The sequence below is a fragment of the Ursus maritimus genome, unplaced genomic scaffold (assembly GCF_017311325.1).
Source record: "Ursus maritimus isolate PB19 unplaced genomic scaffold, ASM1731132v1 scaffold_16, whole genome shotgun sequence".
Taxonomy (NCBI): Eukaryota; Metazoa; Chordata; class Mammalia; order Carnivora; family Ursidae; genus Ursus; species Ursus maritimus.
Window position 1 is genome coordinate 31,280,531 of NW_024424008.1, and position 17,669 is coordinate 31,298,199.

Genomic DNA, 17,669 nt, shown 5'->3' on the forward strand with positions numbered 1-17,669 from the left:
ATTGTCCCAACTGGGGCAATTTTAAGAGTGAATGGGATAACTATTAATAGTTACACCAGTGCAACAGGTATAAATGGGCCTCTTGCAGGTAGTTAGGGCTGTAGAGTCATCCTAGGAGAGGACATGGGTCGAAGGATCAGGACTCATCACACACTGGCTGCCTTGTCTCATGCACATGATGTCCCCCTTCTGGGTTTCAGTTTATTTGAATGAAAAGGAAAAGAAAAAGTAAGCAAAAGCAAAAAGTAAAGAAGTAAAAGTAGAAACAAACCCTACTGTTTCTTTAAAATTCCACCATTTTGTGATTGTGCACAGCCTCAAAGGAGAAAGTCTCATCGTATTTTTGAAACTACTTCAAACTAAGAGGCAGCACATGAAATAATCCTCCCCTCTCCTCTTTAAACCTATATAGTTACAAGAGCTTACATCATGTTTTAAACAAATCAACACTTGCTAACTTTGGGGTTGGCAACAATTTCATCTTCACGTCCTGAAACGTTGTGTTGAAGAGTCTCAGGGCACATTTGAGCTGAGAGGGAAAAAGGACCGTGATTGATGAGTGATGGCTTCTGGGGTCATGAGAACAGGAGGGAAAAGTAGGGAGAATGGAAAGGTATAGGACAAGCTTGTGTGCCCATCCTAAAATAGAAAACAACAACAACAACAACAAAAACCTTCTCATATTTCGGGTAAATCTGCCCCCTATTGCTATCTAAGACTGTGTTAGTCTCATCCAGAGACTTTCTGGACAGTCAACGATCAATGCCCTTTCATCAACACTCACATGCCAGAGTCCAAGCAACGGTCCCCACCCCTGGCTGCTTGTTAGTTAGAATCATGTAGGACCTCTGCGGGTGGGGTCTCAGTGGTTTTAACACCCCGGGCCCCATGACCAGGGGCTTCCACTGTGCAGCCAGGATGAAGGACCACTGGCATAGAGGCTAGAAGGAGAGGTGGGACGCAGGGCCCTAAATCTCAGTCCTTGTTCTTAATGAAGGCTGGGTGACTTAATGAGTGACCTTGGACATACTACTCATCTGAGTCTGTGAAATGAACTTGGACTCCTAGGTGCGTCTAGCTCTATCTCTGAGAGTGACAGGTGAAAAGGTGAAACATATAATGGTGTGTTGACTCAGACAATATACACGTCCTCTTCTTTGTAAATTCAAGGAAAGGTGACTTTGTTGTCAAAGAGATAAATCTACAGTCAACGATCAGGAAGCGAATACATATCACTCTTCCATGCGTGAACAGTCACAGCTAAGTTATACAATATCATTGATAGAATCCTTTTCCTAGGTTATTCTCTCAAATGCTTTAAAAAAAAACAGTAGAAATCCATGGACATCATTTACTACTTCCAACACATTCTGTAATCACTTTCACCATTGACATTAGCAGATTGTTGGGCATTCTCACCCTTTAGTAATTTGACATCTTACCTGAGTGACAGCAACATTTGTCCCATCGGTGACTTCCACACTCATATTATAGATGGACCTCTGTTCTGCATCCAAAGGCTTTGCAATGACAATTGTCCCAACACCCTTCTCTGCGTCAAAAGAGCTGTCAAAATTCCCCCCTGATGATTTCACAAAAACAACATGAAATTAGCATATCTGAGAAGTTATTACATCTATTGAAGTATATAGCTTTAAAGGGAGCCCTTATATAGAAATATTTTTTCACAGGCATCCCTATGGCTCAATTTTGTACATCTTAAATGGGACCTCTTTATTTCCAACTTAATTTATATTTCCAAACACAGCCTCCACAATGCATAACAAATGTCACAAAAAAGAATGTATTGCAAAGAAAAACCTCAGCACTAATGTTCAAGAAGTAAAGCATAAACTGACTCAGTAAAATATTTAGAAAACTTAAAGCCCTCCCGCCCCTTGTGGTTATTCTGCTAAGAATTTGTAGACCTTTCTGCTTTTCTAAAATAGATTAAACTCTAAGTAAACAAATAGTCCAATTATTAACAAAAATGTGTAGACATTCTTAAATCTATTCTAGGATTGATGGTAAACATTTGGTTGGTAGAGTTCAGGTTCCCTCTAATAGATGTCAGAAACAAAAGTGTAATACTAGAAAATAAGAAAAAGCAGAAAAAAATTGGGTTTCATATCAAAAATTCTGTTTCTGAAAATTGGGATGTTTCTAGAAAAAAATTTTGGTTTTTTTTGCCATCTTGACAGTGTGAATTATTTTTCTCCCAAAAAGGTAGCAAGTTTATGGGAGATTTACAAAATGAAATCTGGAACGAAGTAGAAGAGCACATCAGTTGATGTGACATCACCCATAAAGCAATCAGTACGAAAGTTTAAAAAACTTTCCTCCCCACTCTGTCGGACCAAGTATCATGTACCAAGACAACACAGGTTATTTTGAAATTACTGTAGCTGTTCCCATCTCTGTGAAATAAAATGTGGTTTATGATCTTTCCCAAAGTGAAAGTTTGTTTTTTTTTTCATTTTTAACAGGGAGAGAAGATAATGGTACAAATGCTGGACTGATTTTAATTAAATATCAGTACATGCTCACAAGCTCTATTTATTTTAGTCTGAAATTCCATGATGTCAATTAATTTTGTGCTTGGACAGTAATTTTATTTAGCTACAGCACATAGGGCAATGCATTCACTGAATTTCATATTTTAGAAAAGAAATCTTGGCTTCTCTTATGTTCACCATACTTTGCATTTCATTTTGCTGATCAGTGAACAACACCATATATAATTTCTATGGTATTACCATTACAAATGAGTGAATGACTTGAGGGAAAGGAGAATTTTACCTGAATTAGTAGAATGTGGTATACAGTGACACAAAATAAATCATACGGTTTACTTAAAAAAAAAAAACCCTGGTCATATATATTTCAAATACTTATTGCTTGCAGCTGTCATATACACTTAAGATTATTTAATTGCTAGAGAGAACATAATTGCCCTTGACATTTAATTAAAGTTATGGAGATACAGGGGGACCACAGAATTACTTGGAGATGACATATTTTTCAAAGATTTCATCTAAAAAGAGACTCATCTTCCAATTAATATCTTTAATTGATTTACTGAGGAGCACTTAATGTTAACTCCAAAAAAAAAAATCTTTTGAAGAACAGGAGAAGGAGAAAGGGGCAGAAAGTGGGCTGAACAGGGAAGCAAGCCTCGGGTCACCGTGTCTCTTTCAAAGGGAGTGCTTCCTGTTGATAACCACATGAAATAAAATGTAAGGCTGACTCAAGCACCTTGAATCACCATCCTACTGAGCAAAGAAAAATCATTTGCTATCAACTGGTACATTCTGAAAAGAAACTTCGCCATGGAAAGTTTCAAAGAAAGGACATAAAAGACGTCAGACCTGTGTGGAAGGGTAGAATGCCATTTCCTGTGCTGTTTTCGGTGGGTGTTACTTCATATTTTAAATCACATTTAAAATCATTTTTCGAATGTTTTCCTAACCAGGTTGTTTACTTTCTTAACTAATGTGTTCACATTATTTTTTTGGTGGGGAAGACAGGGTTAGGATATAGGAAAAGGTCATCTTTCAATGTCAATTATTTCAGAAGGTGGAAATTTGTAGGTCAAGGCAAAATAGAAGTTATGCAAATTATAAAACTTGGGTTTGCTCCCGTTTAAAGAATAATGAAAATGAAATGTAGAGAACATGCAAGCAAAGATTTTCAGTTTCAATTCCCGTTTAAATGGGGCAATCCTATGTGTTCTCTCTCACGGCCTGAGACTCCCATTTTCCTCAGGGCCCTGTGCTGAAATACATAATCATTTCATGGGCAGAGTGGCAAAAAATTTACATATTTTACAAATAGCATATAGACTGTGTTTTCTTATTAGTCATTTTTCATATGAAAACACATTTTTGGCAACTTTTATGGTTTGATTTTTTTATAGTTCTCTCCCTTCCTGCACGTGCGTGTGTGTCTAAGTGTGTGTATCTCCCTCATCCACCGTTACTGTTTCCAATATCTGGACTAGAAACCTCCAAAGGGGTGGGGAGATAGACAAATGGAAAGCAGGTCAAGGGGAGTGTGCGACACCGTATGTGAAGTGTCTCTCAGTCCATCGATATGGTAAGCAGCCTCCGATCGTTGTTTCCAGGGCATGTGCTCCTAGTTAAACCAAGATTTCATGTGAAACAAGTTTCCCACAATCTTCCCTCGGTTTTAAAATGAATTTCTGACAAGGGACACAGAACCTAGACCAGCAGTTCACCATCAACCCTCGCGCAATTTAATAACCTCCCACTTAGGCATCCCATTTCATAAACGACTCCGTATCTCTCCCACAGGGCTCATTTCTCAGGCTCCCTTTTAGCCTGAAAGGTGATTTCATTTCATAGGAAACCATGTCCAATTCATCTGGGGTGAGTCTATCGAATGGAAGGGGTCCATTTTCGCTAGCAGCATTCTGTTTCAACAAGATGTGCTTCCTCAGAGCCAGTAACACAACATGCAAAGCCAGAGTGTGCTAGGGCAGCAGCGTGGGGCTCAACAAAAGGTGGGGGCGGGGGAGGACATTGGCGAGCTGGTCTGAGTGTCAACCAAGTGGGGAATTAGAAAAGTCACAGCCTGAGCGTTGCTGCTGGGGGTGCGCGGCAGAGATGGTTACAAGCGAGGTTGTGAACAGCCCACATAACAGATAGTTTATGTCAGGGACGTTGCTCTGTGACCATTTTTGGTCAGGACGGGTGTAATAGAGTAAACGAAGAGCAGAAGAGGAGGGGTGGATTTCTATCAGATTCTCAAGTTAAACCTAACAGGTCGGAATGTCCTAAAAAGCTTCCAAAATGGGACAGGAGTGAAAATACTGGAAGCCAGCAGCTACAGTTTGAATATGCTGGGCAGCAGGGCCCTGGAGTGTGATCTGATCAAGTCTTTCTTTAAGGAGATCCAAAGGTGAGTACCCCACTGCTTCCCCTTTAGAGAAGCTTCCAGGCCCCTCCCCTAGCATATGATTCTGTTCCACTCCGGGTGTAATCGTAAAAACACCAACCAAAGTCTCGTAGTCACCAAGGGGGAAGTGTTATGGGAGAAGCTTCCAAAACACTGAGCTGCTGAATCTGAATGAACTAAGGGAGTTGTTCACAAGCTGTTCATTCAAGTTCAGCATGCACATCGAACTTAAGGAAAAATGCTAAACGCTGATCACGGTTTGAAAACGAATAATTTTCTGTCTTGGAATGAAGCAAGCACAACATGGGGCTGAAAAGGATATTTACATGGAAGGCAGGAGATGCTGGGTAGAGGTCAGGAAACAGTGGTAGGAAGGAAAATCCCTTCTAGAATCTGGTTTAAAATTCATTTTCTTAAAACAAGTGATGTGCAAGGTATTTTTTTAGGCTTTTTATTATTTCCCTGAAACCTCTTCAGATGTGCTCCTTGCTCTGTATTGCTGCTATGCAGAAAAGGGAAGGCTTTTGGGGATCAAATTAGGGACAGAGTGCAGAAGAGGAGAAATGAAATATTTGATGTCAATTGAATGTCTTTGAGCAAATGCCACTCTAATGGATGCGTAGGTGTGTTAGAGATGGTACACAGACATGGCTTCTCTCAGGAGGGCTGGGAAAGAGTTTTGTGATAAAGAAACATGGCCACCTGATTAGAAAAGACTCAATCTATAGTCAGAGACCAGGCCTGCTGCTAGTGCTACCGAAGAGTTTCACTTGTCCACTTGATCCAACCCTAAGCGATGGCTCCACTTGGGGACAAGGTTTGAGAAGGACAGGTGTAAGCTTATGCAACAGAAGCAGCCCAGAATCCAAAGTCTGTAGGAACCTATGAGCCCCTAGGAGCCAATGTGATCTTTATGTACCTGCAACACGGACACGTCTTTCGGCTAGAGCTGGACCTATGTGCTAGCTTGCACCATCAGAGAATCGTTTTCAAGGAAAGTAAGCAAAAATACTGCAAGTGCTTACTATCTACGAGAAAAACCATTTTTCTAACCGAAGTATCAAGTAAAAAGCCAGAAAAGTGGATGGCAGCGTCCACCATCAAACTGTGGGTGAAGAGGAATGGTTTGAAGTGTGTAATAATGGTGGTCTTTACAATACAAATATTTGCCATTGGGATAAAGATATGGGGAATGAGCTGCAAACCAGATTGCGTGCACATTAAAAAGAATGTAAATCAAGGAGCTGCTGGGTTGAATCATAGTCTCCTGAGAAGTGTGAAGATATGTGATAAAGCCACAAAGGATTATGGGTTATTTTTGTTTCCTTCATTTTCTTTCCCTTTTAACACAGAGAAGGAACATGCTGTGCATTGGGCTGTTTAAACACAGAACAGCTGAACTTTATTATGTTTCCTTTTAATTACAGCTTTCTTAACTGGGTTACAAGTAGGGCTTCTGTTTCTAGAAGCTGAAGAGGGTCTCGCTACATAATATTGTAGTCGTGGTCTCTTTGGAGGAACAGGAAAGTGACTGGCAGATCCATGGTACAGGGGTCCAGACTTGGGAACGAGATCTTGCTTGCTACAGTTTTTGTGAATTTATACTACAGTGGGAGGAAAAGGAATGCAGTTAAACAAGAATCGGGTAGATCTGGAAATATGGAAATAAGGAGACTATACTTCCAGGGGAAAAGGCATGCAGAAACACCATTTCTGCTTACCTAATGAGAATTCATGTTATAGCGTCTGTAAACTGTAGAGTGCTAGGCCAGGATGCTGTATGCACTGTAACCTGGAATGTTTGTATAGGTATTTAAATGCCCTACGTCTGTAACGGAACCAAGTTTTGACTCCCTTGGAAGAGTCACAGAGTATTTATCTAAGCAAGACAGCAACTAAACCTGAGATCTCATTTCAGATCCACGCTGACGGTATACGCCAGCATTCGATTATAGTATACTGCCAAGTTTCTTAAGCATTGGGAAGCACTGTTCCCTATCTTTTCCCTCTGAGTTAGCTTGGCCAAGGAAGATGCTCAGTTACAAAAGGGAAGAGAGGAGAGTGTGGATGGCCAAAGATAACTAAACAAGAAGTCTTGAAAGTGAGAAGGAAACATCTGAATATGATAAGGAAAACAATAAATTTTTAGAGAAGGGGAAAGACATTGCCAGCAGATTGAAAAAAAGAATGACTCTGTTCGATTAGAAGGATTCTCGAAAGGGAGATTTGGTGGAAGGGGGACCATACTGATCCATATTGAGAACAACCCCAGCACCTGGGGAAAAGATTTAACTTCTGCGGTGAAACAGAGTCAGTGTTTCAAGATGTTGTCTGCTGGATGTGGGGATGGAAATGAAATTATGTTCTGTTTGGGCATCGAGCCCAGTAAGTTCAATTTGTAGGAGAAGCTCAGCTAGATGTTACCAGATCTACAGTGAAATCTCTGTGATGGAAACATCTAGACTAGAGGGACAATGCTGTAGGTCTTCATTAAGAGAACTATGCACTGACATGCACTGACATGCACTGACACCAAGAGGATAAGGAAGAGTGCAGCATTTAGAAACACAAAGGTGGAGAAACATGAAAACTGGTGCTATGCTGTTGATAATGATTCCTGGATATGTATTTGGAGCAGCCTGAGGGATTCCATCCAGGAAGAGCTGTCATCTGTAAACTGCCCCTCTCTTCTTGGACTAGTTCTCATTTTGTCAAAGGTGCTATGGTTGCTATGGCTGGGAATACAGTGGAAGGTCACGCTGACTCTTGGTTGGTCTCAAGAGGTGTTAGTAGGGTTAATGCATTGGCTGCCTGGAGCATCTCCATTGGTTACCACTGTTTATTCCACTCACCCTGAAGCAATCAACAGAAGCATGGGCAGGAGGAAGGAATGAGGAGACAAAGGCCTTGACCTTAAGGGTTAAGAATGGAGGCTGGACCAATACAAATGAAAATACACAATAGTACTAATAATGCTAACATGAAAACATGCAAGTAAGGTTACATGCAGCATTGCCAGGCATGCTTATCTACATACGATCACACACATACACACACACACATGCTGAGGAATTGCAAACTGACTTGGATATCTGGGGTCAAATGGCTGGTCAGACTGAGCATCAGAGAAAGGTGTGCTTGGAGGATTTTTGAAGTGGGTACAAATGAGTGCTTCCTGGGGCAGGGGGAGGTAGTGGGACGTGCCACGGGACAGGAGGTTGCATGCATGGATCACACACGGGTGAGAAGCAGTGCTGCTGGGTGTAGGCGAGCTTGCAAACTGGAGTGTCAGGGAGGAGGGAGATAAACCGGTCCCTGATGAGAGACAGCAAGTCCTCCCACAGCTCAGGACAGCACGCCAGGAGCCCTGCTGCCCTCTGGGGTTTGACTGCACTCTTCTCTGGGCTATTTATTTGCTTATTTTTTAAAAAGATTTATTTATTTATTTTAGAGAGAGTGAGAGAGAATGGGGGGGCAGAAGGAGAAGAGAATCTTAAGTAGACTCTGTTCTGTGTGCAGAGCTCGATGTGGGGTTCGATCCCACAAGCTTGAGATCACGACCTGAGCTGAAACCAAGAGTCGGACACTTAACCGACTGAGCCACCCAGGTGCCCCTGGGCTATTTAAAAGAAATCACTGTTGCACATGCCCCTGGAGGCCTGGCACCAGGGACACATGTAGAAAGTGAGATGCGTTTTCTACGACTCCGACTGGGGATGGCAGTGAAGGAACCACCAAAGGGGATAGCACAGACAAGGAGGTGACGCACGCGTGCCACCCTCTGTTTTGCTAAGAAAGAAGCTGTGTCAGATAAAAACGTAATGGGCTGAAAACTACAGAGAAGATACAGACTCGAAGACATCTTTCACGGATCAGAAGAGGTTCCATTTCAAATGTTTTAAGTGGAGATGAAGAAGGAGTTGAAAGCACGGAATGAGGATGGCCATGTACAGGGAGGGTGTGATTAATGCCAACCAAGTAAAACAAAGACATTCTACCGGCATTCCAGCAAATGAAATATGCAGAAAACACGCCCATTCAGAGGACCTTCTACCGGGGTTTGATTGGAGGCCAGGGGGCATTCTTTCTCTGTGCCTCATTAAAACAGATGTGGAATGTTCTAAATGCTTTCTCCAGATCGAGCCATTCCTGGGAAGAGGGGTAGGTTCTTGCCCATCTGATCCAGGCAGGGACATACAGAAGGAAATGATTCCTGCAGACCAGGTCTCTGGATTCCCGGCCTTCCACAAAGAACCATGGGAAGTCAGCTGCAGCTCAACCCAGTGTCAGGTCCAGGGTTGGCACACTCTCCCCGCTCTCTCATCTGAGCTACAGCCTATTTTGTTATTTGCCCTGCACCTCCTCTCCCTGCCTGTGTATGTGTGGGGGCAGGGGTGCTGGTTTGCCCTCTCCTTTTGCAGCCTGCTGTGCTTGCTTGCTTGCTTTCAAGGAATGTAAAGGTTGGCTCCCAAGGTCTGTCCTGCATGCTCCCATCTGCTTTCTCTATTCCGTTCTCCTAGGAAGCGCTCACTGGCTATATATCTAGGTTCCATTTCCTGCCTTTCCTTTTGTGGATAGCAGCCAGGGACCCTCCTGGTGGAGATTTTTGGTCTATGAACGGCACTACTGCAGCAAAACAGAGGTGTTGGGATAAATTTTAATTTATTTTTCAATTGGAAAAGGCCCCATTACATAACCCACCCTACAAAATGATAAAAACAAAACCACCAAAAGCCCATCTACCTCAAAAGCAAAGAAAAAAAAATTTAAGTAAATCAAAACAACCCCTCCCCCCAATCCAAACCCCATCAAACCCCAAACAAAGGAGTCAGTGGATTCGAGTAACGCAATAGTTAGAGGCATCGTATGAAATCTGTGGGCTGCACTCGAGCCTGTCACAGGCAGTTATGAAAGATGTAATTTAATTTGCTTAAAAAAAACCCGTAAAAGGCAGATTGGATAGCTGTATTTTAGCAAATGTGTTTGCACTAAGGGTACCTTCTGTTGAACAGTTCTGCCCACAAGCTGTCTGTAGAATATAGAACATCTCTCGAGCATGCTTGCCACCTTGAAGCAGGGCAGTCGGGAGCAGAAAAAAAAAAAGAACAGAATGCAGAAAAAAGGTGAAGAAAAAGAGAGAAATGAAGGACAGCAAGTCTAGTACCATCAATACATTTAGAAATGAGATTAGCCAAGTGCGACAATAGAATTTAAATGACACACAGAAAGACATTAAGATTGCAGTAAATAACGTACTATGGAAAATCCAGCCAGAGAGCACTTTCTGTTCAGCTTAGCTACAGAGTTGGAACGAAAGCACAGGTCGATTATTCATCTTACTGGCTCTTTCGCATTCCAGCACTATACATCTTTTCATCTTAGCACTAATCATTAGTGGGTTGTTTTTTAATTTTTTAAATATTTTTTTGTTTTTTGTTTTTGTTTTTTGTTTTTGCTAGTTACTCCAGTCAGTGATTACATTGCCCAGTACTGCTCTGGAGGACTCGAACTTACCAACTATGTCAAACCACAGAGGGGTGTTAGCTGGCTGCACAGACACCACCCCCACAATCTCGGTGACTCTATCGCTTTCCATGACTGTGAAGTTATAAAACGGCTCGTCAAAAGTCAGCGGTATAGGTGAAGGGGGTGGTTTCTTAATCCATTCAATGTGGAGGCGGGCCGTGGAGGATTTCTGTGGGCGCCCATTGTCCACTGCCTTTATCTACTCACACATGGAGAGAACACAGAAAGAGGTCTTAGAGCTCAGATCCCTGTGGAAATTTGGGTCTGTCACTCCTCTGTTGTTGGCCCAAGAATCCGTCCTCATCACAGTGTCAGCAAAGGGAAGGGAGAGCGGAGACCTGGGGAGAATGTGCTCAGGAATCGGGGGACACAACTGAGTCATGTGGCGGGGGTCCCATACCACATTCACTGGAAGGTGACCTGAACCACCACCAACTTTACAGATGGGGAAAACCTGGAAAACAAGGGTGGCACTTACCATTCAGTGTTTTATGGGCATGACTGATAGTCCCATGAGTAGGAATAGCTAATTTGATTCCTTATACCTCTGTTGGTGATGCTTAAAAGGGAGTAAAGTGCACTGTGAATCCTTAAGTGTGAATAATGAGAGTGTGTGTGGTCGCGTTGTGCAGCTCCTTCCTTCTGCTTTATTCTGGGGAAAGCACCGTGTTCACTCAGAATCCGAGGAGGGTGATGGGATAGGTGCTGGAAAGGCAGCAGCCTTGCTCTAACTGCCTTGGAAGCCCCTCAGTTATGCCAACTCTGAAGGGGCAAAGAACTCTCCTGGTGAAAGCACGGGCTCCAGGAGACAGCGGGATGGGGAGGAGGGTACTAATTACTCTCCTCTGTGGTCTTACATAAGAACTGAAGAAAGCACGTCTCCACACTCAGTTGCACGGGGTGAACTGCTATGTTGTCCTGGACTTCAATGATGGTTCAAGTTCAACAAGTAAAAACCACTGACAGAAAATTTTTAAAAATCAATATAAAAAAAAGGATTTTAAAATATCACATCTTAAAAATAACATGAATAAGTGCATGGCTAATTGTGATAGCCTTTAAAAACAGTGACATCTCACACCACCCAAATGCTATGTGATCGTGAAGACCACTTTGTCCCAGAAAATTCCTGTGAGATGGAAGACCCTTGAAGATACATGTCTTAGGTCAGGTTTCCTAGGAGCAGAGTTTGAGACAGGGATTTGAGTACAAATCATTTTGGGGGTGGGGGAAGTGTTCTCAGGAGAAAGGGACTGAATGAAGCAAGATGAACAGGAGAAAGAAGGTCAATAAGGGTGTGGTCTCAGCTGAGGCTTAACCTCAGCCTGATTCCATGGGGCAGTTCTGAATCCTCAATTGCACTGCTGGGTTGGACCCACCTGGAGGCAAGGGGTTGGCCTTTTGTGTCAGTTAGTCATTGGCTATGGGCTGCTGGCCTGGGGTGGGAGTGTGGAACCTCCTCGGTCAAGAAGTTCAGCCAAGGATGATTCCCTCCAGAAGAGGGCAGATGTGAGCCCTTAGCAACCAACACTCAGTGCAGTTGGGGCATAGCTGCACCAGCCTGGTAAAGGGGATCCGGCTGGGGCACAAACGGTATCCACTATAGTCCGTCCGTCCACCCAGTCCTCAAAGACTCCCACTGTCACACAACTATAGTAGCACATATTACATCAGAGCTGCTAATGGTAGAAACAGGGCCAGTTTTTTTTTAATTATTATTTTCTTTTCTCTTAGGACTTGCGCTCCAACGAGAAACCCAAGTCCAGACCGTAAGAATGAAAAGACAAATCAAGGGACTCAGACTATCCTTTAAAATAATACAGGACTGACTGTATACAGCAGAGAAGGCTGCAAACTAAGAGGAGAGCAGATGGCGCCGATTTTTGACAGTTGTTGGGACCCTGGCAAGTGCCCATCACTTGTAAGGATGACCAATGCCTTTTCTGGCATAGGTGCTAGCTTTCTAAAGTGCTTGGCGGTGGTGGGAGTAGGCTGGCACTTTAGATATGGGCATTTTAAGTCTCTATTTGGGGTAGTGCTCATGTGTTTCTGTTTTTGTTTTTTAATTCTCCAACAATGAAAAATGTTGTCATCTTCTTCTTGAGTTTTTTCACTTTTGCAGCTTATGCAGAATAAACATAGCTGAGATTTGTGTCTCACAATTTTCATAGCTAAATTCATGTCCTATCACACTGTCGACAATTACAAGAGTTGTTTTCCTTGGGAAGTCTCGGGGACACAGTGAAGGATATGTTAGGTGGTGGGTATGTTACTCTGGTATTCTCCTACCCTCAGTTTTCATCTATGCTGAGTACCCTGAAATGATTTAAGGCTGCAGGAGGTGTGGTTGAGTATGTGATGGAGCAGGCTGCATACTGGGAATGGAGGAGGTTTGCTGATAGGACACAACCAAAGGAAATGGTCTCATTATTTAAAAATATCACTGAAACAGAAAGTAGCCTTCCACAGCTGTGTGGCTGTACTTATTACTCTAAAGATTTATTACTCAAATGAATATACATGAGTAAGAAAGTAACACCCCCCCACCCCCATGAATGTTACTGAAGTGCAGAAAAATCTTACCGTTAGGATGTCATAACTCCCTGCTGTAAACTGCTTTCTGGAAGAAACCATGCCAGTTTTAGGGTCAATAAAAAACTTTCCGTCATCATTTCCATCCACGATACTGTAGGAGATTTCTGCATTGGGGCCTTCATCTCTGTCAAATGCAAAAGCCCTATAAATGGGTTCTCCCCTCTTTTTTCGGTCGCGTTCTGGCAGCTTGATCTGGTAGACCTTCTCTGGGAACTGGGGTTTATTGTCATTTTCATCCAAAACCTGCACCACCACCCAAACAGTGGACTGTTTTGGAGAGGGACCGCCATCTGTCACAGTCACCTGAGTTTCAAGAGAGAAAGCATTTTGCAATCAGAATGGAGAAAACTTTTCTTGCCACTCCTCCCTCTGCCTGCCCCACGAAAGGCCTATTCTGTGCCTTAGGGCATCTCAACTTTTCTTATTCCTGTAGTTCATGGTCAATGTATAACTTTCCATAGTTCATCTGTAAAAGCAGGGAATGCCTGACATCCAGTAAATGGAAATCATTGGTGAAAGTGTAGGAGGGAGGCAGAGCTCTCATTGTGCTGTGGCGTGGAGAGGGGGAGAAAAATAGGATCGGCTTTACAAAATGTACTAGCTTATGTAAATTTAGTGGGCATAGAGTATGCCCCTCCACAGACACAAAAACCAATATAATCATTATGATACGTTAACCAATGGGCATTTCTTCTAATTTTTGGACAGTGATATCACCATCTAAATTCTTTCAGTATTCATTTTCTTTTCCTTTCTGTTTTCATGTGAAATGTGTGAATTTTACATTGCCACCACACAAAAGGAAAACCGAGATATATGCTTCATAATTTTGATGGCTCATTGTAAGTACATTTGATAGTTATCATACATTTTTAACAGTAACAAAATAATTCCCCCCACCCTGGCAAACTCGAGGAGGGATGGACACTTCTTCCCCATCTCTGAGGTGCTATCCTTACGAGTGTCTAGAAGAACTGAGAGAGGAGAGAAATGAAGAGGAGGTCTCTAAAGAATCTGCATGGCAGACATGAAGTCTTTGAATCTTAGTGTGGATAATCCTCTTGATCACAGTGCTAATAATTACTATCATAGAAATACTTCTGCATGCAGAGGGTGACACCACTTTTAAAGCACTTTTCCATGCGTTGTATCGTTCACTTTCCAAAATACCCTCTTCACTAAGTGGAGGTTTATTTGTTCCCATTTTACAGATGAGTAAACAGAGGCTCAGAGGTCCCCTTGTTACCAAGTGCTAAAGCCAGGTATTATTAAGTCTTTGGCATTTCTTAATGTTCTGTTTGACCACAAACCTGGAAGAGTGTGTATTTCATCTTTAAATCATTACCTGGAATAAGGCAGCTTATTACTACAAAATATATATTTGGAGGCTAGAAGGAACATAAAGACATACTCAGCACCAAAAGGAGAAAAACAACAGTGAATTACAGCACCTGGTCATCCAGTTTTTCACCTAATAAAGCAACCTGACAGGAATAATGGCAACAAAGGCCAAAACTCTGGGAAAACAAATTAAAGGCTCTTTGCAAAATGGAACTGCAATGTAGTTTAGTTTCTCTTACAAGCCGCCTAGGAGAATGGCTTTAATAGACTTAAGATAAATTTTCATAGGAGTTCTTGCTTTCTTTGAGAAATCAATCAAGTTTCCTTCTGAAGTTATTTTCCCAATTGGTTTGTTATGTTTCACAAAAGAAACACGTCAGGGCCAATATGTGCCAGGGCTGGATTTTGACTCCTGAGATTTTCCCGGACATGCTAAGGCACGTTCTGCTGTTGCTGCCGAAGTAAAATGGTATACTCCCAGGTGAGCTGTGTTGACCAAAACACATTGATTTCTTGGCCGCTCCACTTCCCTGCCTCTCTTTTCTCCTTCAACAGCCTCTTTCTGAATCCAAACAACGCTCACTGTCTTCAGTGTGGACAAAATCACCTCCCATCACTTCTCAAGAAATGCCCCACAGTGGGCTCTGAGATGGGACCCTTGGCCACGTGGCTGCCAAGCAAAGGAGAGACCCTCTGGGCTGTGGGTTCACCACTCGCTCGAAGATCCTGCTGCTGTAAAAATGCTTTCTTTGGGGGGCACCCAGGTGACTCAGTCAGCTTGGGTCACGATCTCAGAGTCCCGGGGCTCAAACCCCGGGTCGAGTCTGCTTCTCCCTCTGTCCCTCACCCCTCTTGTGCTGTCTCTCTCTCTCTCTCTCTCTCAAATAAATAAATAAAATCTTAAAAAACAAATGCTTTCTTTTGGAGTAGAGCTGGATTTACACACCCAGGTCCGTCAGGTGTCACTTAGCAGGGACCGGTGGCAGCCGCACAGGCGTGCTGGGGAGCCGGGTCCCCCACGGCTCCACCGCACCCCAAGCGCCCTGCTGTCTTGCTCTCTCAGGCCACACAGGCATCCTCCGGTCCTCGAGCAAGCAACAACTCTTCCCGCCAGGGCTTTTGCACATCCTGCCCTCTCTCCTGGGTCTTGTCTCCTCATCCTTGAGGTCCAGTGGAAATGCCATTTCTTCAGGGGTGCCTTCTTGGAGCCCACAGACCAAGTGCCAGGCCCCCCTCGCCCCCCTCCTGCAGCCCATGCTTTCCATTACCCCGTACTTCTCTTTTGTAGCGCTTACTCTTGTGGAAAGTAATCAAACACACGATCCCTCGTCTAAGCTGAGAAGCTGTGTAAGGGCAAAAACAGACTTCGCCCAGTCTCTTCGCTGCTCCCACTCCCGTGTCAAGCCACGCAGGCAGAACATGTGCCACAAACGCTTATTTACTGAATTAGACTCTAACTCAGGTCCTACTTGGGCAATCTCTTTAGCCAAAGCAGTCTCACCTTATAAAAGCAGCATAGACCGTTTAAGGCCCTTTTTACAACAGAGCCCCCAGCTGCCGTTCCTGCCTTCCGGCCTGTGACGCCTCCATCTTATCCATGTCACCGACTGAAATCCTTATCTCCAAACCTCCCCCTTCTCCTACGTTGATTCTCTATGAAGGACACGCCCACTTAGTCACACACTGGTCTGTCCCAGAACCCCGGGCATCTACCTAGAGCCCCTGTTCTCACCATCCACATCCAACCAAACTCGGAGGCACCCTCTCTGTCACACTGCCCCAGGACAGGCCTCCCCTGCATCTCGTTCGGAGCTACGGGAGCCTCCCTGCCTCCAACCTTCATCTTTGCTGTAAAGGTATTTCCTCCTTAAAAATCTGATCATGTCACCGACCTTGTATAACACCCTTCCCGGGCTCCCTGAGGACAAGGGTCTGACCAGATTTATCCATCACTGTGCCTTATCCACCCCTTTCCAGCCTCCACGCCCAGTTACACTGTAAGCCTGGGAGGTTCTGAGTGTGTCATGTTCTTACACCTCCATTCCACTGTACAGCTGTTTGTCTCCATGGAATGCCTTCTCTTGGGAATACACCTGACTCATTTGAGAAGCTTCAAGTCAAACACTCCTCCGAAGTTAATCCTGCCTCCTGTGGACAGATGAAGGTGCCCTCACCATGTTCCCACTCCACTGTGTGCATAACTCCAGGACACTAATTATCATCTGCATTTCGAAATGTCTGTATGCTTGCTGGTCTCCGCTCAAACCTTCCAGAACGACCGTAGGTAAGGGATTGTCTCTTACTTATTGTTATGTTCCGGTACCTGGTACAGCCCATAGTGTCAAATAAATGTTGTTAAATGAAATTAAGAATTAATTTACCCCAAACTCCTCCCTATGATAATAAGTGGAGAGAACATCAGACACTGAAGAGTCTCTGTGTCTTTATCTGTAGGAAATTAAGAGACTGATAACATATAATCCCTAAGTGCTTCTTGCTTCAGGAGTCTATGAGTGGGGATTAGACAGCTAGTACAATGTTCATCCTGCACTATGGGGTTCATGCCCACCTGACATCACGGAGAACACTTCCGATCCCATGATTACTCATAATAATTTCTAGCCACTCCCCAAACTGTGCGAGCCATCGCAGACACTTATCTACAATCTGCTGAAGTGATCTGTTTATGTGTTTGGCTCTTTCAACACCCTGTGAGCTACTCAGCGGCAGGGACCTTGACTTTTTCATCTTTTCTGGAACCTAGTGTGCTCTCAATAAATGCCTGCTGAACTGAACTACGTCATTTCTGACCTCAGAGTCTTCATTTCCATTTTTGTTTCTCTAGACCCACTCATGTGTCCAGCTATGTTTGTACCTGGAATATCAATCATTAATGAATCCATCAGATTTTTAGACTTCATACTTCGTGTGGCCTTAGGCCTCAACCCACCAGCTAGAATTAGTCTCTATGGGAAAGGAGTAGCAGCGCCGGAGATTGCAGCAAAACCAGCTGAGATAGATCCCCACCATCTCCTCCTCCGCATCATTTTTCATTAATGATGAATTAGCTATTGTTTAGAAACTATCCCTTCTTGCTCGCCACAATGGGACAAGGGAATACACAGCCATCCTAACCTGGATATTCTGTTCTCATCTATGATCAATAATCAGTGGTTTGGCAATTAATCAAAGCCTGAAAGATTCATTTCTTGAGGTGCTTACAGCTAGTGCCTAACAAAAGGAACCACAACTTGAGCAGTTCTGCTGAGAGTACAGTACAGCCCATTTCA

General features: G+C 43.5%; 1 protein-coding gene across 2 annotated transcripts in view; it reads right to left on the reverse strand.

Annotated features, from left to right (window-relative positions):
• The window catches only part of FAT3 (FAT atypical cadherin 3), a 497,297-nt gene that overhangs the window by 108,975 nt on the left and 370,653 nt on the right, over nucleotides 1–17,669 (reverse strand). For both annotated transcript variants that reach the window (XM_008688345.2, XM_040631005.1), the window contains exons 4-6: nucleotides 13,027–13,341; nucleotides 10,432–10,642; nucleotides 1,443–1,582 (exon numbers count right to left, since the gene is read on the reverse strand). In XM_008688345.2, coding sequence (XP_008686567.2) covers nucleotides 1,443–1,582; nucleotides 10,432–10,642; nucleotides 13,027–13,341 — 666 coding nt within the window. The remainder of the gene's footprint in view (nucleotides 1–1,442; nucleotides 1,583–10,431; nucleotides 10,643–13,026; nucleotides 13,342–17,669) is intronic.